Source organism: Bos taurus, chromosome 2, assembly GCF_002263795.3.
Source record: "Bos taurus isolate L1 Dominette 01449 registration number 42190680 breed Hereford chromosome 2, ARS-UCD2.0, whole genome shotgun sequence".
NCBI lineage: Eukaryota > Metazoa > Chordata > Mammalia > Artiodactyla > Bovidae > Bos > Bos taurus.
In genome coordinates, this window is record NC_037329.1 from 95,852,171 (window position 1) to 95,874,088 (window position 21,918).

At 35.6% G+C, this 21,918-nt stretch overlaps 2 protein-coding genes across 2 annotated transcripts in view; one reads left to right on the plus strand and one right to left on the minus strand.

The window, feature by feature from the left end:
• The window catches only part of METTL21A (methyltransferase 21A, HSPA lysine), an 81,868-nt gene that overhangs the window by 15,159 nt on the left and 44,791 nt on the right, over positions 1-21,918 (minus strand). Inside the window, exons 4-5 of the transcript XR_009491156.1 lie at positions 17,962-18,115; positions 1-15,517 (exon numbers count right to left, since the gene is read on the minus strand). The exon at positions 1-15,517 is cut by the window's left edge and continues 15,159 nt beyond it. The gene's annotated coding sequence lies outside the window, so the exon portion shown is untranslated. The remainder of the gene's footprint in view (positions 15,518-17,961; positions 18,116-21,918) is intronic.
• CREB1 (cAMP responsive element binding protein 1) overlaps positions 12,648-21,918 on the plus strand; it is a gene marked incomplete at its 3' end in the record, with an annotated part of 32,353 nt that continues 23,082 nt past the window's right edge. Inside the window, 2 exon segments of the mRNA NM_174285.1 lie at positions 12,648-12,759; positions 19,115-19,261. Coding sequence (NP_776710.1) covers positions 12,652-12,759; positions 19,115-19,261 — 255 coding nt within the window. The 5' untranslated portion in view covers positions 12,648-12,651.

A 21,918-nucleotide genomic window follows, 5' to 3' on the forward strand; every position in this document is an offset into this window, starting at 1 on the left:
CTGGATATTCTATCACTCATCAAGGTTTAGAGAGTAAGAAGTCTGAGGCATTGATGCTAACTTTTTTTACTCCTTTTGAGAAAAGTAAATACATTTGTTTGGAGAAGAGAGAATTAAGTGAGAAGTTAAAATAACTAAGTAATGACCTTGGTGTCTGAGTGGAGGATGGGCCTGAGAGTTTATACCAGTGGTATTAGAAAATGTCTACCAAAGATTACTAAATCTTGGAAACTAAGATTTCTTTCTTTAATTTTAAGTCTTTCTCTAATGAAGTGGTTATCTGTGTTTGAATTTCTGGTTGTTATTATATGACAGTATCTGTGTTAAGTTGCTTCAGTCGTGTCCAACTCTTTGTGACCCTATAGACTGTAGCCCCCAGGCTCCTCTGTCCATGGGATTCTTCAGGCAAGAATATGACAGTATAGATGTAACTAAAAATGTTTGTAATCTAAACGGAGCTGAGTAACAATTTTGAGGGGGGTTATCCCTTTTTGTGTAAGCAATTCGCAATAGGAGATTCATAAATACCTTGTCATCGTTGAATTGAAATTTATTGCTTTTTCTGAACTCTCTACTCTTAAAAGGGCATCACATTCTTAAAATATTTATTGTTTGCTGTTACTGCCATTTATCCATCTAGTCATTCTGTGAACATTTATTGAACATCATCTTTTTCATAGTTGGTGAAATAGTCATAAGAAAATTTAATCAAGTATTTTTAGAGATATTAAATAAACCATTGTTCTAGTTGCTATAGAAGCCTGAGTATGTGGCTTTACTGCCCTTAAGGTACTTACAGTATAATGGAGATGACAGAAACAAGTATAATAAAAAACGGTTTATATGTGGCAGAATGTCAGTTCTCACTGTCTTGAAGGACTACTGAGTTTAGAAGAAAAGGTGTTCAGTGAGGAAACTTATGAGAAGATAGTACTCAAATTGCATACGGAAGAACTTGGAAGGTGAGAACGAAGGCGAGTGTATTGTGGGCAGTGGCATGGACAACAAAAGTGAAGACATGGAAGCAGAATGAACTTGATACATTCACCTTTCTTGAGGTGAAGAAAGTGTCGTATTAAATGTAAATCCACAGTATCTAGGAGCCCTAAGTGTGAAGCAGGAAGCTTTAAATTCCATTTAAGAGGAGGAACAACATAAACAGAGGAATGGTGTGATATGACAAGCTAAAGTGTAGGTAACCGGGCTGCATACCCCCAGTTCTAGGCAACTACTAAAGTTCCCTAGGCACTTTTTGTCTCCAGTGCTGAGTTCTTTTAGTGCTTAGTCGTGTCTGACTCCTTGTGGCCCCATGGACTAGCCTGCCAGGGTGCTCTGTCCATGGGATTTGGATTTCCCAGGCAAACATACCAGAGTGGGTTGCCATTTCCTTTTCCAGGGGAATCTTCCCAACCCAGGGATCGAACTCACCTTTCCTGTGTCTCTTGCATTGCAGGTGGATTCTTTACCTGCTAAGCCACTGGGGAAGCCTATTCTGAACATTGCATATAAATGGATTGCATTGTGATGAGCTTCTTTTACTTAACACAGTAAAACTGTTAGGGTTTATCCATGTTTATCAGGACTTCATTCCTTTCTGTTGCTAAATAATATTGTTTTATAGACATGCAATATTTTATTCATGAATTCATGGACATTTGAACCTTTGGGCCATTGTGAATAATGCTGCCACGAACATTCATTTATTACACATGTTGTCATTTCTCTTGGGTTTATACCTAGGAGTGGAATTGCTGGCTTATATGGTAACTATGTTAACCATTTTGAGGAACTGCCAGGCTTAGAGTGGTACCCTTTTACATTCCCACTGGTAGTGTATAAGAGTAATTTCTCTGTATCCTCAACACTTGTTTTTATTTTTCATTGTAGCCATTGTAGTGGGTGAGACGTAGTATCTCATTGTGGTTTAGATCTGCATTTCCCTAATGACTAATGCTGTCAAGCATCTTTTTGTGTACTTATTGGCCATTTGTATATCTTGGAAGAAGTGTCTGTTCAGATCCTTTGCCCATTTTTAAATTGGGTTATTTGTCTTATTATTGAGTTGTAATAGTTGTTATTCTAGATACAAGTTTATTACCAGATATATATGATTTATGAAACTTTCTTCTATGGATTGTCTTCACTTCCTTGGCACAAAAGTTTTTAATTTTGACAATTTCCAACTTATCTTTTTTTTTTCTCTCCCTTTCATTGCTTGTGCTTTTTGTTGTCATATCTTGGACATTATAAATTCTTAATTATTATAGACATTTTCTAAATATCTCTGAAAGCCACGACTATTTAATGAAAAATATAGTACATATTTGGAATTACACCCCACTTGCTCTGATCTTCTCTTTTATCCTATGTCCAGATTCCTTAGTTTTGAGTACTGACCAAAAGAAGCAAAGGTAAATATCAAGAAATAGCAACTTTGAAACGAAGTTTAATTCAAATTTTTGTGAATTATTTGTTACTAGAGAATTTATTATGTTTGTGTGAATGTAGTGTATTACTCGTGAATGTAAAAATTCTCCTGTATTAGGGGAATTCACACTTAGCAGACTTTTACCATGGAGGCATCCCTGGTATCTTGGGCATAAGCAGTCTGCCTACAGTGTAGGAGACATGGGTTCCATTCCTAGGTCTGGAAGATCTCCTGGAGAAGAGAATGACTACCCACTCCAGTACTGTTGCCTGGATCATCCCATGGACAGAGGAGCCTGGCAGTCTACAATCCATGGGGTCGCAGAGAATTGGACACGACTGAGTGACTAACACACACACACCATGGAGGTGGTACTAACTCCTTCATTTTTTGCAGTTGACTAAACTGACCTCTGGAGAATTTAAATTTACAAACTAGTAGAACATTTTCCCTGGGCAAGAAATAACAGTAAAGCATAGTCTTCGTCACTCTGAATATTAATAGCATAATCTCTTTGTGAAGAAAGTTTTGAAGGTTTAGCTTTATTGACAATTGTTAAAATTTGTTGTTCCTCATCAATAGTTTTGGTTTATAAAAGTTCATTTACTTGAAGGAAGTATTGTAGCCAAAGTCTTGTAAAAATATTGATTTCGTTATCTTATTAATTAAGTCTGCATCAACAGAAAGGTTACCATAAATAGCCAGCTCTTGCTTTCCTTTTTTCCATAATTCATTGTTTTTCTGTCATTTCAAAAAAGTTTATGGTTTGAAATAATTATTAACTAAATACTTGTTTGGAGGGAATTTATATGTAAACTGATGGTAGGGATTAGTTTATACTTGCCTAGCTCTTTGGTAAGTTTGTGAGCCCTTTGAGAGAAAGGGTTCTTGGCTGCTTTACTCTATAGTCCCCATAGTTTTTGGCAGAACACTTATTATGTAATATGCATGAAAACTTACAATGAATGAATTCCTCTTGGAGGGTCACAGATTTGAAAAGCAGGATTAAAACCAATCCCCCTTAAGGTTTTGCACGAAAGGGACTAAAACCAATCCCCCTGAGGTTAGAGGAAGCTGACGTATATGCATATGCTTAGACAATTAGGGGCTTCCCTGGGGCTCAGATGGTAAAGAATCTGCCTGCAATGCCAGAGAACCTGGGTTCCATCCCTGGGTAGAGAAGATCCCCTGGAGAAGGAAGGGAATGGCAACCCACTCCAGTATTCTTGCCTGGAGAATTCCATGGACAAGAAGCTTGGCGGGCCACGGTCCATGGGATCGCAAATAGTCGGACACTTGTAATTGCTTAGACAGATTACAGGTTTATTTTTTAAAAGCCAAGGAAATTAGATTTGTTTTTTCGTAGCTTAAAAATAAACTTTTTTCACTGGAGTCTAAATTAATTCCGATGGTTTACTAACGCTTTTCACCTCTGAAACAGGAAAAATAGCATGAGACTATTAATCAAAGTGATTACCAGAAGTCACTATCAGGTTGATAATAAAGTACATTTACATGAAATGCTGGACTTGATTTTTCAGGATTAGAGATAAAAGATATCTAAATATGAAGTGAGTCCTTATCAAAACTTTACATAAAGTCGACTGTGGTCTACATGTCATTTTTCATCTTTGTAGATTAACTATGGCTATTTTTTAAGATATAGTTCAATATATCCTTGGTGCTTTGAGTGCTCGAGATTCTTCTAGTAAGCCAAATATAATTAAAATGATTAGCATGTTGCTTAATAGTTTATGCAGTTCTGCTGCCGTATATTTCTTCACTTTTTATAATATCAGAAACTAGATGTGCATAGCCCTAAACAGTCTTATAAAGTTCTTAGAAATCTCTTAACATCTTTAGTTCTCCATCTGTGAAGTCAGAGCTAAAGCCAGAATTCCTGTCTTATGACTCCTGCCATGTAACGTGTACTGTGTTACTTCGGGAAAACTGATTTTCACTCTTTGTTGTCTAGTATGTAAATAATTCACCAAGACTAGCATTTAAAATTTAGTTCAAAACAAACTGTTATAATAATAAATGTTAACTTTATACACTTTTTTTTTAAAACACTTGGACATTCATTTTTCATTTCAATATAGTGATTTTCACATAGTCACTCAGGTTGAGTAAATGGAATAATGGGCTATAAATATTTAATCTCCAGGTATAACTTCTGTAAGTCCTTAACAGTTTTAGCCTTGAGCTAGTTTATGAAGCAGAACTTGAAATTTGAAGACAGCTTCACTCTTTACTCAACATGGAAATTGCTCTTCTAAAAGTAATTACATGTAGGAGGTGCATAATGCTTTTTTCCCTTTAAAAAAAAAAAAGCAGCTTCAAAAATCTAGTAGAATTTCATATATAGAACCTTATATAAGGTCACTTCTTTGTAAGGCTAAAGGTGGAAAAAGTTGTGAAAATGGTATCAGATGGGTGTTTGGATAGAAAGAATGGGAAGAGTTCAGTAAAATGTTATTATGTAAAATAATGCATAGTCATAGCTGCTGCTTTGCTAAGCAACATTGTTTGTCTCTTGGTGACCAGATATGTGAAGGCTTGTTTTAGAGCCACAAGTAGTCTTACCTGAAGGAAAACAAGACAGATACATTTTGCCAGTACTTAAAAAAATAACAGTAACTGATGTGAGAAAGTACTAAAGCTTTCTTATTAAAAGATAGTATAGAATTAGTCACACTAGAATATGAGGATGGTTTATGTAGATCAAATAATAACTTTCCTAATTCATTTCAGTTAAGTACTGCCTTTGAGGACAGTTTCTTACAGAGCATACTACATATTTTAAAATAACTTATTAAAAATAGCATTCAAATACTGTAGTAATCCGAAAACTGCAATAAATCATAACATGTAAATCTTGAACTTAAGGTGGTTTTCTCTAAGTTCAGCCCAATAAACAAAAAAATTAGAGAATTAGTTTTAATAAATAACATTGAAAAGATTCCCTTTTGTTGTATGTGTTTTTGTTTTGTTTTGTTTTTAGGTAATGGTAGTTGAGTACTGGCAATTACTATTAATAATTTATTAAAACATATAAACACATTTTCAAGCTTTTACTTTTGTCTCATGAGTGATTAAATTTCATCAGATTCAGATCATATAGAATTAATTTCAGATACAGCTTTTCTTCCCTTCCTCTAATACTAGACTATAGGCTAAATAAAGTATGGATTTGTATTCCAGTTAAGGGAGAAGGATCTTGGTAGGATCATAGAGAAAACTTTCTGAAAATTATGTCAGAATTTACGTAGCTTGGTAAAGTTACCAAGTTATTTTAGTTTTTCACATTGCCTATTCTGGTTCTTTCCCTAAAAACATATATATATATATAACATTAATTTGATGGCATCACCGACTCAATGGACGTGAGTTTGAGTGAACTCCGGGAGTTGGTGATGGACAGGGAGGCCTGGCGTGCTGCGATTCATGGGGTCTCAAAGAGTCGGACACGACTGAGCGACTGAACTGAACTAAATCAGTCTCTAATCTAATAAGGTTCTTACAGCTGGAGTTGGTACGTGTGTTGAGCGTGGAGTATACTTGTGTACGTGTGTACATACCTACACACGTGTATACATATACATTACAACATTCAAATATGCTATTTTCCTATCTGGTTTCAGTGAAAGTATGCTGTATTTAATACCAAATGACTGTTATTAGCATCAGAAACCTGAAGCATTAAATTTCCAGTATTGATTGCATACATCTCAGTTCTGCTTAATAGGGCATAGAGTGAAGATAAATGAAGTATCTCAAGGTTAACAACCAAAAAGCATACAGGAGGTAAAAAGAGGAAGCAGTGCACCATAATCGTTGACTCCTGGAAAGCGAGTCCTTTATATAGCAGCTGAACATTTAGTTTTAATTTGCTTTATTAAATTAATCATGTGGTGGTGGTTTAGTTGCTAAGTCGTGTCCAGCTCTTGGGACCGCATGGACTGTAGCCCACCAGGCTCCTTTGTCCATGGGATTCTCAAGGCAAGAATACTGGAGTGGGTTTCCATTTCTTTCTCCGGGGGATCTTCCCAAACCAGGAGTCGAGCCTGGGTCTCCTGAATTGTAGGCAGATTCTTTACCAACTGAGCTACAAGGGAAGCTCAAATTAATCATAACACTCAGAATATTACTCTTAATCAAGACATATTAAATGTGTACAAGTAATGCTAGCAAGGCTTTCAAACAGCTGTAGTATACTAAAAAATTAACAAGTACAAAATAACTATGTAAAAAGTATTGTACATGAGCCTTAGATGTTTTTAGGTTTTCTGCAAAATATTTTTAGTAATACATTTGACTATGACAACAAACTGGTCATTTAGTTTTAAAATCATGTGCCCAAATGTGACTTTTTTCTGTGATTACTCTGGAGACTTTAAAGTCTGCTTTTGTGATTTCCTTAAATCTCTAGACTTGGTGAAAGAGTTCAGGAGTCACCCACTTGCTAGATACAAGAGCAGGTTTTTTTTTTTTTCCCCCCTCGTTTATAATAAAGGTCATTTGCATTTTAAAAACCATGGCCTATATTCATATGTTCTCTTAGTTATGAATGTATTATTTATTCAGAGTCAAAATTCGTAGTTATTTCTATGAATACTGAACCTTTCATTCTAAACTGGATTACATTTGTCATAGATTTAAGGGATTAAAAAGTAAACTTGTGAGGGAGATGGATTTATTTTTCATAAACTTGAGCTAGAATGTTTAGGATCTTAAGGACCTGGGCACTTCTTAGAGTTCAAAGTATTTTAGGATAAAGAACAAGGTGAAGATTTACAGCATTCTTTGCTTTCACTTAATGGTTGTTAGTGAAAGTGATGATACAGGCTTGCTTTCTTGTTCAGTGACCTTTATTACAGAATTTGGTACTGCCAGATATTTCTCCCTGATTTGGTATAGTTCTGTATAGGTGCTGGGTAGGTGAATTTGAATGCTACCTTATCCATGAGGTATCCACTTTTATAGTATTGAAAATCCCTCAGCATCCTTCCCACCCTTATATTTTACCCAACACTTAACTGTGTTCTGATTTGTTACATGTTTTACTTGTTATACTTTCTCTCTTCTATTTCCACACACTAGAATATAAATTCCACAAAGTTTTAAAAAAAATTTATTTCTTCATCTCCAGTAACTTGAACAAGTGCCCAACATGTAAGTACTTGGATATAATGCTATAATACAAGTATACTGTATATAATGTAAGTTGTTAAAATTGAAGATCCTGTTAGTTTAAGAACAGTGAATTATTGACTTCTGGTGAGTTACCTCGGGATATATTGCTTTACAGAGTAAAATACATTGCAACATAAAAATTCTAAACCCATTAACTTAACTTTGAGACATCATTCTCATATTCTCATTTTGCCCTAGTAGCTGCAGATTGATTAGAAATGACCATCCTTTATCTTTTATCCTTTATACACCAGCCACTGACTCACTCATTTCTCTAAAGGCCTACTGTTATTAAAGTCTTTGCTTACACCGTTTTTCTTATCAGAAAATAAATGCCCAAATTTATTAATACTGTATTTATCCTCAGTGTTTGGCATTCCACCACTCTTGACTATTGCAGCATACTGTCTTCTCAAATAGACACTTTACTGGAATGTTTATCCTAACTATATTGAAATTTTTGAATATCGTCTTGACTATGTAAAGGTACAAAAGTAATACAATCCTAGTCAGATAAATTTCTTGATACTTTCTAAGATGGAAAGAAAAAAGCTGCTCTATCCTCTTTGAAAATTAAGAAAAGGACTGTTAAACTGATAAATTTTATGTATCATATCTGAATGGTAATATTTTTATATTTGCCCAAGATTAAGAGGCTAGGCGACGTATTTTTAGTCCATCTTTGCTATGAACCGTATAGTAAAAGGAGGTAATAAATATTAAGTGGCCTGCATAATTGTGTGTGTGTGCATGCATCTTGTGTTGTCACTTCCTAAGACCAAAGCATTTAAAATTGAGATAGATCTTTTTATCCATCTCTTGTTTTCAGATGAGGAAACTAGAACACAAAAAACTTAATTTTGTCCTGTGACCACTTGATGACAGCTCCAGCTTTCCATCAAATGCTAGGCTCTTTTTTCAGAACAGCATTCTTTGTTTCGCTCAAGGTGAGGTGCGTAATACTGCAGAATCATTCCCTTTTTGTTTTTCATGTTAAGAGATAGAACTCTGAAGACCCTTAGAGCAAAATGGCATGTCTTTGTGAATGAATTTTTAAAAAAAATTTTTTAGGCATAACACTATTTTGAAATTCACTTTTAAGTTCATAGTTTTCAAAGAATTACATTCTATTTTTAGGGTTAAATCATGAAAATACCTAAATCTTAAATATCATTCCCAAATAAATTTTGGAATTCAGAATTATTAGAAGAACTCAAGAATTCTTGATAAATTGTCAAGCTAATACTAGATTTTCCATGATTTCTAAAGATTTATTGTTTCTAATGTTCCAGATCCAGTATTGTTACAACATTCTATCAGACTTCATATGTACCTTATCTATGCTTATTCAGTCTTTTGCTTGTTTTTGCACTCCCAAAATGCATTTCATTTGTATAATCAATTAGGAATCTACTTTCTTCAAGTAATTTTGGAAACCCAGATATTGGCTCTGTTAAATGATCCTGTGTCTGAATACTGCTCTGCTGACTAAAATTGCTCCTGGGTTAATAGAAAAATTGAAGACTGTATACATCATACCTTATTATTTCTTCTCTCTCCACCTGAAGATACAAACACAAAGGAGTAAAAGCTTTCAAAGTCATAATTAATGTGCTCACATTAAATGCTAATTTAGTTTAGTTGGAGACTGCTGTTTCAGTACCTTCAAGGTGAAAACCAGAAGAATAGTTTCTGTTTTAGTTGACTCTTCTGAATTTCTTACCTGAAACAAATTGTTTTTCCTTAAATGATTCTCACTTGTGCTTTGAGAAAGGCCTGAATTAACTGATAAAAGACAATTGTACTGTTGCTCAAATGGTTGATATCTGCTGAAGCTAATTAATATGGCTGTCCCCCACTTTGAAAAAGGTTTGGTTGTCTTCCAGAATGAAATGGTAATGAAACACTGGCAGTTTATTTACATGGGGGATCCTAACCATTGGAAATACCACACTTTGTCTTTAGAAGAAAAGTAATTTAACATCATCTAGTTGGGGAAGGAAGAAGATGCAAATCAATCACATTCTTTCTTTGAATGTGACCTTGTAACTATAATTACTTATGTTAACTGATGGTTTTATTCTTTTATTATAGAATCATAAATATCTTATTTTCTGAAGCAAGTTGCAATGATACCCTTCCCAGGTGGCACTAGTGGTAAAGAACCAGCCTGCCAATGCAGGAGATACAGGAGACGTGGAGTCCCTGGGTCAGGAAGATCCCCTGGGGAAGGGCAAAGCAACCCATTCCAGTATCCTTGCCTGGAGAATCCCATGGACAGAGGAGCCTGGTGGGTTACAGTCCACAGGGTTGCAAAAAGTTGGACATGACTGAAGTAATTTAGCAAGCACACACCTTAAATGTTAAAAGAAAATTAAGTGGCTCTAACATATTGAAAAGTAAACAGAAGAAGTATGATCTGTGCTTTGAGTTACTTTTTATCAGATGGTAGGGTGAAACTGTTTGGATGACAGCGTAGGTTAAAAAAAAATGCGGCGGACGTCCCTGGTTGCCCAATGGTTAGAACTCCGTGTTTCCAGTGCTGGGGAGGGTGTGTGATCCTTGGTGGGAGATTCCACATGTGGCGTGGTGCAGCCAGAAGATTTAAAAACAAAATGTGGCTTGGACTGAAGTCTTTTCAAAATGGTTGTGTATTCTCTATGAAAAGGTATTATGATGGTAAATTTTTGTTTATCTTTGTTCTCATTAAGTTGATTATGTGGGGCAGAAGATAGAGAAAAGTTTGTGGGTTTCTGCTGTTATTTACCTTGACTCAGTGCTGTCCTCAGATGGATCATTTACTTACTTTATTGTTATTATTAAGATTAGATTGTTTTGCTTTCATGTTTTCTTCCAGAGCAACAGTATGAACCGTATTTAGTATTCACAAACTATTTTTTGATGTTGCTTTCTGTTACTTTTAAGTCTGTGTGAAATTTTTTAGTTTAAAAGAACATCGATTTTAAGTGTACAACTCAAATGAATTATCACAGGGGGTAGTAAAGTTATTTTACAATTCTTTTAAAAAATTAGTTATTTTTACTCTTTGGAAATTGGGATAAACAGTTTAGGTAAATTTTGAACAAATACTAATTTCATATTATAGGTATCAGATTAAAAACTTTTTATCCGTGGATATCTCAAAATCATGACTAAAGTAAAGCTTTTGATTCGTATTTTGAAAATGTTACCCATCGTTTCTGGTATTAAAATGTCTTTACTTGAACACGTAATCCTGAATCCATGCTCACAGAAAAGTACTGAAATATATAAAAGGTGCAAATCATCATTTACAGTTCTACCAAATCTTTCTCTCTTCAGAGCCAGCACTTAACTATGGTTCAGTTAAAATTTCTACACCTTTTCCATGCATATACCTTTATAACAATTTGTTATACATTTTTTTTTTAATGTAAATGGGGTTCTACATTATAAAAAGTTCTATAACTTGCCATTTCACTGTCTTGGAAAGCTTTATTTGTCATTCCATTATAGTTAGACTTCATTGTTTTTCATTGCTTTAATATTTTAATGGTCCTTCTAATGATGGATACTTGTTTCTAGTTTTTTACTATTCCAAAAAAAATTCTATCTTTGTAAACTAGTCAATAAATAATAAGAGTTTCTTACTGAGTAGTAGTTTCTCTGTATTCTAGATGTTATTGTGTTGATTGTATGTATGAGATATTTTCTCGTTGTGTACTTGTCTTGGTGGCTTTTGTCTTGTTAATATTTTAAATAATTATGTAGTCAAATCTGTTGATCTTTTCCTTTGTCATTTGTTTTGTGGCTTCTTTATTTCTAAATTATTCATTTCCACAGAGATATTTTCATTTTTAACTGTCACTTGTAAAAACATTCTATAGACTCCTGTGAATGGTGGCAGAATGTTAGTATGTGATACGTTTTGATGGCATGTAATAATCACATAAGGATTAATGACTATTTTGATTATCAGTTTCAGAGTTATAAAATAAATGTAATAAATTCTGGAAAAGCATTGGAGTTTTTGTGTTGTTTATCAAATCGCCATAGGTAGTCCTTACTATTAAATTTATTTTTGACAGGTAATATGTTAGGAACTGAGTGATAACAGTAGTACACAAGTAAGAAATAATCCCTTTTATTGTGACTCCTTGAGACACAGTTCCTCCCCCAGTTTATCTGCTATATATATATAATCAGTTTTTCTAATCTCAAAGTAGTGTCCGCTGCTGGGAATTGCCCTCCACTTTTGCAGTCACCCAGTGCCAGATCTAACAAACACTCTAAACTCTTAGCAAAGCAGGATCTAAAAGGATCAGCCTTGATTAATGTATCCAGAATCTAGTTAAAATTTTTAAGTGTTTTATTGTGTGTGTGTTGTTTGTGGGTATACATGCACGTGTGGAGTGTTGCACATTATATAGGGTAATGAGTCAGAATGCAAAAGAACCTTTTACGTGTTTGAGGTCTCTAATTTGACTCTGTGTCAAGAGCCATAAGTTGAGCTCCTGAAACTTGGGCTATTTTGTCTTAACCACCAGCAATTTCCTGAAGAAGTAGGTTATAATTTTTCTGTTTCTTCCCTATCATAGAGGGAATACCTTTATAGGAGGTACCTTGAAGCCTGTATCTCATAGACCCTGTCATCAACTCACTTCTGCTCTCTGCCCTCCCTCCTTACCTGATTGATACATTTTGAAAACATTAAAACTTTGCTGCTGCCCTTCCTCTCCTTTTTAGGACAGATTCATGGAAGAGGGGAATCCCATCTTCCATAACAGATGGAGTAATATTGGGAAGTAAAAGGAAAAAGCTTTTTTCTTTTTTGAAAAAACTAGAACTTTTACAGCTCAGCATATTTGGACAAGTCTTGACAGTAATCCAACTACATTGTAGCTTAACTAGATTTCTGAGTGCATCTGCTAACCTAACCACCACATATACCTTTTTATAACTTGAAAATTGCCTTTAAAACCACAAAAGCACAAAGCACTGTAGTGCTTGTAACACTCTTCCATATTATTGTAGGTAACTAAATGACCATGGAATCTGGAGCAGAGAACCAGCAGAGTGGAGATGCAGCTGTAACAGAAGCTGAAAGCCAGCAAATGACAGTTCAAGCCCAGCCACAGATTGCCACATTAGCCCAGGTATAAAAACATGGAGAGATTCCAAGTTGTCTCTTCTAAGAGGAATATGTTTCAAATACAAGAGAACTTAGTTTTTATTAGAGATATACATAGAATGAGTGGTGACATTCTTAGAATATCAAAATTCCTATTTATTTAGTATCAGCCTAATTTTAGAAATGACAGTATTCAGTAACAGAAAAATGTATTGCTAAATACTAACACACTATTTGTAGTAGTGACATGATTCAGGATAATTACATTTAAACTGATGGGTAGATGGTCTCTTAAAGGAATAAAACTATGATAACTGGGGTTTTTTTTTTTTCATATCATAGATTTATTTGGGGGCATGGGGACACATAATCTGAAAGGCTAATTTTACATGTGCTTAAACGAAAAAGATAGAATAAACAAATAAATTGACACACAAGTAAATATCAAGGATGATAGTTTTTGTCCCTGTATTTCTTAAAGTATGATTCATAGTTCTTTCATTTTGTCTTTGTCTTAAACATTCTAAGGTTATATTCTCATCTTTATTTTTTGTTCTTATGTATTTTTCCTCAAATGTTTTATTAACATTTATTGGCATTATGTTATATATGAGTGAGAAAAGTGGTTAATATAAAAACCAAATAGCAAACAAATAACCTGCTAGGTAAGAAGAGTGGGATGTGGAGCTTCCGCTTCCCAGAGAGTTTAAAAGCTCTCCTACAGGAGAGTCTGGAGCAAGAATGGATCTTGGGAAATGGAGGACTAATCACATATGGTCACCACACTGAGCTAAAATACGGGTCAAATACTAGGTCTCTAGCAGGAATACTAGGGCCGAATACTAGGTCTTCTGGTAGTCAGAAGCAGTGGGATGTTCTGTGTTTTCTCCCAAGATCACTGGGGCCCACCTCCAGCCCTGAGGAGTAAGGCAAAGCAGATTATATTTAGGGATGAAGTAAACGTACACTCACGATGAAGCAGGTGCAGGAACAAAGGTGAGAGCATCAGGGCCTCTTAAGTACATGTCAAGGCAAATGTGTACAGGTCCTAATCGGGACTCATCCAGGCACTCAGCCCTCTAGTAAAAAGAAGATACAGTACCAGCAGGGATTTTGGTGATGACAGTCCTCAACATACCTATCTCTCGGGACACCATTCTTCTGGTCTGGATGTCCTCCACGTCTGCTGTGTAACGTCATTCTGGAGGTTGCCTTCCTACTGTCTTGTGGAGTTTTGTTTCCAGTGGTTCCTTGAGCAAGTTTGACTGGGTAAAGAATTCCTGGTAAAGAAAATGTTTTTCAAATTTTTAAGGCACAGTCATTTTCTAGTATTGATGTTTTAAAAGACTAAACCCATTTCTTACTTTGTATCTCTTGTTATCTTGTAAAAATCTCTGTTCACAGTGCTTCACCATTTCATTATCAAGGTCTTGAATTGTTACCATCCATTGTGCAGTAGTCTTCAGTGCCCCCCCCCTTTTTTTTAAGTGGAAACTTGGGTCTTCATTTCTGGGCAATTTTCTTAAGTTATTTCGTTGATGATTTTTTTCTCTCCCTCTTCTTTCTCTTTTATCTCTTGGATTCTTGTGATCCAGATGTTAATACCTCTAGGACTGTTTCTCTAGTTTTCTCTCCTGTTTCAGTCTGTCTTTGCTCTGCCCTCAGAGATTTCTTCAACTTCACACTTCACCCCATCTGTTGGATTTGTTTTATTTCTGCTATCATGTTTCCAAGAGTTCCTTTTGTTTCTGAACAGTCCTTTTGTATTTTAATAGTATCCTGTTTGTTTCAGGTTTCCCTGGTGGCTCAGACAGTAAAGAATCTGCCTGCCATGCAGGAGACCAGGTTCAATCCTTGGGTCAGGAAGATACCCAGGAGAAGGAAATGGCTACCCACTCCAGTATTCTTGCCTGGAGAATTCCATGGACAGAGGAGCCTGGTGGGCTACAGTCCGTGGGATCGCAGAGTCAGACATGACAGAGCAACTAACACTTACACTTTTTTTTTTTTTTAATGTTTCATGCAGGCAGTATTTTCCCTTTATAATATTAAGTTTTAAGTTTTCTTCTCTCTACATAGATTTTCTTCTGTATACAGTTTTCCTCTTCTATCTTTTTGGTCACCATCTTTCATATTAGAAGCTTTCTTCATATTTGATAACTTGTGGTTGTTGGCCTACATTTAAAAGTAAGGTGACCAAAAACCTATGTTTGATGTTGTGTGTATACGTTCGGGGCCTGACGTCTGTGAGTTGTGAGGTTCGTGGTAGGGTGGCATCCCAGTGTCATTATGTTAAGTCTTCTTAACTTGGTGTTTGTTGGTCAGGTTCCCCAGAGAAAAGCTTTACTATCTCCTGCATGTAAGTAAAGACCTGTGAGCCAACCAACGGAAGGAGATTGGAGTTCAGTACCTCACCTCAGCAATGCCTGGTGTCAAGCAGTCAAGAAACCCTCCATCAGAAAATAAACCAACGTTTTTCTGTCCTCATAGGGGAGATTAGTGTCCGTTCACAGAGGCTGAGGAGGGGATCTGCTTGCTTTTCAAAGAGCCTTCAGTCAGCCTTCCTTATCTTCAGCCCCTCCTTTCACTCTACCTTCTAGGGGGCCCTAGATTCTGAGCCTCTTAAGGACCTTGTAGCACAAATCAAGCTGTCCCTGCCTCCACCTCATGAGTTGGTCATCTGAGGTCTTCCAAGTTCGTTACCATTCACCCACCTGTTTCTAGCCTCCAAAACTCATTATTGTTACTTCCTTTCCCATTCTTCTCTGCTGGTGTGATTATGCCTGTAAAAACAAAATCAGTTTTATGAAGCTTAATTGGAAATTCGGGAAGGAACAAAATTATATGCACATGTTCAATTAGCATATAATCACGGATAAGTGGAATGACATGATACTAGAGTTTTAGGAGAAGTAGTGTCTGTTCACTTTTGTAAGTTTTGTTGTTGTTCTTTTTAATACCTGATTACAGAGGGTTTTTTTTCATTTGCTCATCCAAGTCCTTAACATATATTTTGACGTAATTTCTCAGAATTCTGATACCTATTTTTGTTGTCTCGTAGTAAACTGTAAATTTGTAATAAAATTGTCAAGACCATTGTGATTTGACCATTGGATGTAAAAAAACAAATTCAGCCTAACTAGTGAAGGAGGAAAATCAATCTAAAATAATAATGAAATGTCTTCTGTTACTTTTGAAATTTACAAGTATTTCTTTTAAAGTGGAAAAAACATTGGTTTTGACTATAAGAATGTTAATTTTTATGGAGGGCTTTAAGTAAAGAGTTGGGTGAAAGGATGATTGCTGCAATACTGTTGTCGCCTTTCTTATAACAGGCACATTTGAAAACCTAAATGGACAGTAATAAGGAATTTATTAAATTATGTAATTTTACCATTACACAGTCATTAAAACCGTTAAAGAATACTATTAATGGTATGAAGAGATATTTGAAATGGATTTGAAAGATTCTGTGATAGTGCCAAAAAAATTGAGTGTGTGTGTGTATATATATATATATATATATATATGCATCTTTATAAACACATGTATCTACAGCAAAAATATTAAATGATGAGCTCTGAGTGGTAGGAATATAAGTGATTTTTTTCTATATTGGTGTATCTGAATTTTCTAAATTCACAATGAGAGAAACCATTATGTGGAATGATTAGCATAGAAAGAGGATTATTTGTTAAGTTAGCTTGTTACATTTACCTTATAGAATACTCAGAGGACATACTAATTGCTTCAAATATTAGAAGAGCTTTCCATTGATATGAGATATTCTGAATAATTTACAGTTTTGGTTCTCCAACCTTGATGTCGGGGAACATGTCCTTGGGTCCATCAGAGGTTGTGACTAATTTATAAACAGGTACCCTATGTAACTCTAGTGGAGGTAATCCGTGGATCACATTTTGAGAACCAAGTAAAACTTAAGTAAGATTTGTAGTGGCCAGAAAAAAAGTGATTGATAAGGAAGGACTTCCTCACTGTCCAAAGGGGAAGCTCAGGACTTAAGCCTCTGCCTTTAGTAGGTGTCTTTCCCCCCAAGCTTTATAGTCAGATATTTAACTGCCTTGTAAACATCTCTGCAAATTCAGATGTCGTATCAATTCCATTGTTTTCCACCATTACCCCAGCCACCCATAAGCAGCTTCTTGTGTTCTCTGTTTGGCATAGTTTACCCGTTTTCACCCACACGTGAACTATGTGGGTCGTCTTTGATTTCTCTCTCACTTCCTTCCATCAGTCATTCATAAATCCCTTTCTGGTCTGCCTCCTGAATTTTCATTAAATTACTTATATTATTTCCATCCCTAATACACCTAGTGCCTAATTGCTGGCCTTCACTTTTACTACTATATATAGGCTTTCTCAGTTGGTCTCACCTCTACTTTCTTCTTCCTCTGAAATAAGTATCTTTTACCCTACCACTAAAGTAAAGTGATCTATCTAAAATGGAAACCACACTATGGTATTCAGGAGTTCAAAAGCCCTTCAGTGCATAAAATGCAGATTCTTTAATGTAACTTATATAAGATTTCATGACTAGCCCATCTGGCCCCTATTATTCCATCTCTCCATACTTCCTACTGCCTATAGTAACACACTTATATGTTCCAGTAGTAGTAACTGCTGGTCATCCCTCTCTGCCATGTACAGACATTGCTGTTCTCTTTGCTTTTGCCAGTGTCACCGTCTTCGTGAAGTTCTGTGCCTCCCCTCTGCAACTCATAAGAACATGCCTTACTCGTTCTTTCTTTTTTTTTTTTAACTAGTATGCTTTGTTTCAAATTAACATACTTTCCTGGTAGCCTCTCCTCCTCTTGCTTTGGGTGGGATCACTCTCCTCACTGTGTCCATTTTTCTCTTTGCAGACTACATTACTTCATTGAATTATATTTATTTGTGGCCTTTTCCCCATTCCTTCATACACATGCCTCAATAATTTCTTTAAGGGCAAAAACCTATGTCTTTCTCATTTCTGTAGTTTCAATTCTAGCATTGTTCTGGCACACATATCCCCAGTAGGTGAGTTCAGTCACTCAGTTGAATGACTCCTGGACTGAGTCGACCTCATGGACTTGAGTCGACCTCATGGACTGTAGCACACCAGGCCTCCCTGTCCATCACCAACTCCCGGAGCTTGCTCAAGACATGTCCATCAAGTCAGTGATGCCATCCGACCATCTCATCCTCTGTTGTCCCCTTCTCCTCCTACCTTCAATCTTTCCCAGCATCAGGGTCTTTTCCAATGAATCGGTTCTTCACATCAGGTGGCCAAAGTACTAGGGCTTCAGCTTCAGCATCAGTCCTTCCAATGAATATTCAGGACTGATTTCCTTTAGGACTGACTAGTTGGATCTCCTTGCAGTCTAAGGAAAGAGTATGATCACACGACCTTCATTAAATTCCCAAATTTATTACCAAATGGACAAATAAAATTGCTACCCTCAAACACATTCAAGCGCAGGAACCATAAATACTGTACAATCTGATAGATACATATGACTTAAGAGCCCTTTTAACCTGGGTATTGACTTATTAAGATTGCCTTCTTTGTGCCTCAGGAGAAAACTGGTTTCTCAAATTCTCTCAATTCTGCCCCTTTATCTCTTCAAGAGGAAGATAAATCCTTAAAATATCAACTATTACCAGTTCAGTGCTGGGAGGAGATAGACATTTTCAGTTTGTACTTCCTCATGAATGAAAGGCATACTTGTAATAAGTTTATAAGAGAAAAATATGCTTTATACTGTAAGATATGTATTTGTTTTAGACTTAGTAGCTAAGCTTCACCCAAGTTTGGGAACAATTATACTTTAGAACATGGCTTAATTTAACACATGATATTCTGAAGAATTTTACATTCCTTCAAAGCTAGCTTATCTCTTGACCTTGGGTAAGTTGCTTAATCTCTTGGAGCACTTAATGTTTCTGTCTCTCAGTGGGGAGAGAATATGGGGATAACTCTTATTCTAACCCAGTCTGATTTCTTCAAAGAGCAAATGAGAAATTGAATATGAAAGCAGGTGGGAAACTTTAAAGCACCGTACAAATAAAGTGGTATTTAGTGTTCAAAAAAGTCTGTGTTACATATTTTGATACTATATTAGAACAGTTTTTTGATTTTTGTCATTTGGGAGGAGTTTAAAAGTGGGGGGCATGGGAAGTATTTGCAGTGTTTGTTTCTTTTTGTTTTTCTTTTCCAAAAAGAATATTAAACTTAATGTTAGTTCCTTTCACACCATTGGAATACTTAAACCTAGCAGAAGGGTCATCCTTTTGCTGCTAAAAAGTTGCTTCATATTAAACATGAGTACTCCCAAGGAGGTATCTGTGATGGTAATTTTTTTCCATGTTCAACACCATAGGTATCTATGCCAGCAGCTCACGCAACATCATCTGCTCCCACCGTAACTTTAGTACAGCTGCCCAATGGGCAGACAGTTCAAGTCCATGGAGTTATTCAGGCGGCCCAGCCATCAGTTATTCAGTCTCCACAAGTCCAGACAGTTCAGGTATGTGTATAAAAAGTTCTGCATCTACTTTCATAACTGTCGTTGATAGCCATATTTCTCTTCCTCTCATTATGAAAATAGGAACATGTCTAGTTTAGAGTTTTATTTTATAGTAATTATGGAATATGCTGCATCTGTATAGTCACCCTAAGTATAGGAACATATATACACAAGAACAGACATAATAAAAAACTGTTTCTTAAACTGGAGGAAAAAAAGAATTGATTGGGAAAAATCATAAAGTATACGGGATAAAGTGGAAATGTTGGGAGAGACTATAAGGGTACCTCAGGGAAATAAGATGCAAAATAATAACTTTGTAATTATTTTCTAAGCATGCAATTGGAAAAAACAGCCCTTGTCAAAAATTAATAACCTTACCTAAGTATTATTTGAATTTTAGAGAAAAACAACTATGTTTACAAGTCTTAAGTTAGAGTATATACAACTTCGAAATGATACCTTCAGAAATTGTACCTTAAGAATCAGGTGTTTTTCCATGCATGTTATCTTATTCTTTGGAGAGATTGTTCCTTTAATTTGGATCCAAGGGGAATAAAGGCATGTAAACCTCTACTTAACTGTAGGGAACCTAGGGCAGTATACATCTTTGCAATGAGCTTATTGGGGAAGGAAAAAAAAAAGACTTGAACGTTCATTCAAGTAGGCCATAACCCCAGCCTCCCATTTCATATTTTTTGCTTCACAGTCTTCCTGTAAGGACTTAAAAAGACTTTTCTCCGGAACTCAGGTGAGTCCTAGGTCCTATTTTTAGAAAGGAAGGTGAGAAATTATTCTTTATATCTTTGTCCCTTCTCTCTAAACATGGAACTCAAGGTTTAAATAAAAATCTTAGGTATCTTCTAGGTGTAGGCCAAACTTGTTACCTATCCAGCCCTTAATCTGTTACTTAGTTTCCCTATTTACATCCTTCTCCCCTCCTCCAAACGGTAGTCTGGCATTACTTCGACTCTTTCAGAGAAAGGAGGCAATCTCCAGAGGTAACCAGTTTATAATCGGGTGATTGCTAAAATATTCTTCCCTGAGGTGAACCAGAATACCTTTCTAAAAGTATTACCTAGTGGTCCCAATTCTATCCTCAGAAACAAGCAAATTTAACTCCTTTTTCTATTGGACTGCTTCCTTTTCCCTATCTCCCACATCCTTCCCATTAAAAATATGTCCAGACCAAGTAAATGCCTGTTTTTCTTCAGCCATTTATAATCGACATTGCTTTGTTTCCTCTTTACCATCCATGTCGTCATCTTGTGGGTGAGAGCTGTTTTCTTTCTTTTCCCCTTGAGTACAGTAGCCAGATTGATTGATACTTGTAGAGGGGAGAAGTCCCTTCTTTGTCTTCTATTAGTGTCATCAAAGGATATAATAGATGTTAACTCACCTCTACTTCATTTGATCTCTGTGCTTTGGTTTGCTTGGACATTTAGGGCAGGGGTAAAAGGAGAAAGAAGAATGAATGTTTTTATATAAGTAAAATCATCAAGTTGTAATATTGAAAAGGAATTTGTTGTTACTAAATAGATGGTATAGTCCAGGTAAAGACTGAAGAATTTGTTATTTCTATAGAACCACACTGACTGAACAATAGTCTCCTATCTTTTGTCTCAGTTTTTATTTCATTGAATGCTGCCTAACTGTTGTTCATATGATGTATGCCATTACTAATTCCCTGCTTGTATCTTCCTCTTGATAATAGTGGAAAGAACCTGACCTTCTAGTCAGGAGACCTAGATTCCAGATCTCACATTAACCTTTACTTTTTCTTTTTCACTTACGATAGGAGGTCTTTCTATAAAGAACACACAAAAATTAACACAAAATTTGCTAACATTATAAATATTGGTTTTAATAAATGATGTTTAATTGTTGATTATATTCTTAATTTTAATCTTTACTCTGTGGTAAGAATAATAATAATGACCATTAACTTGTAGAAATGTGTGAGCTGTGCTTATAATTAGAAACCTGAATTCCAGAAACAGAAACACAAACAGTATTTTTAATTTAAAGGCCCTAAACCATAGAGAAGCTATTAAACTTCAGTGGTATTTCAGCTGGTTCACAGTGATTAGAATTAATCATTAGAGAATGGTTTATAACAGAAGAGGTGATCAAACAAGGAGAGAACTGATTCCTCAAACTTCTTGATGGAAGAATATTAGTATTCTAGAACAGCATTTCTGAAATATATAAGGTACATTTCTCTTGATGTGAGAATAAGATATTAAGATTTCTGTTTATCTTTTTTCATCTCAGAGGATTAGAAACTAAGCTTTACTAATATTTCATATTCATCAGTGCCCTAACTTATCCCTTAGGTATACGTGTAAGTCAGATCTCACAGATTATGTAAAAATTCCCACAAAAATAATGGGAGTTACACAAATGTATAGAAGTTAACAGTATCATCCTCACTTTTCATTTGTTACTTTTGGATGCATTTTTAATACAATGCAGTTAAAACATTGCATAGGATTTATGGATTATGTTACCTTAAATTATTACATTCATTCCTTCAACGAATTTTTATTGATCACATGCTATGTGCCAGTCACTGTTCTAGGTGCTGTGAAAGCAGCAGTGAGCAAATAATACTTCTCTATTCTCATGAAGATCACATTTGAGCGAAGAGAGACAAT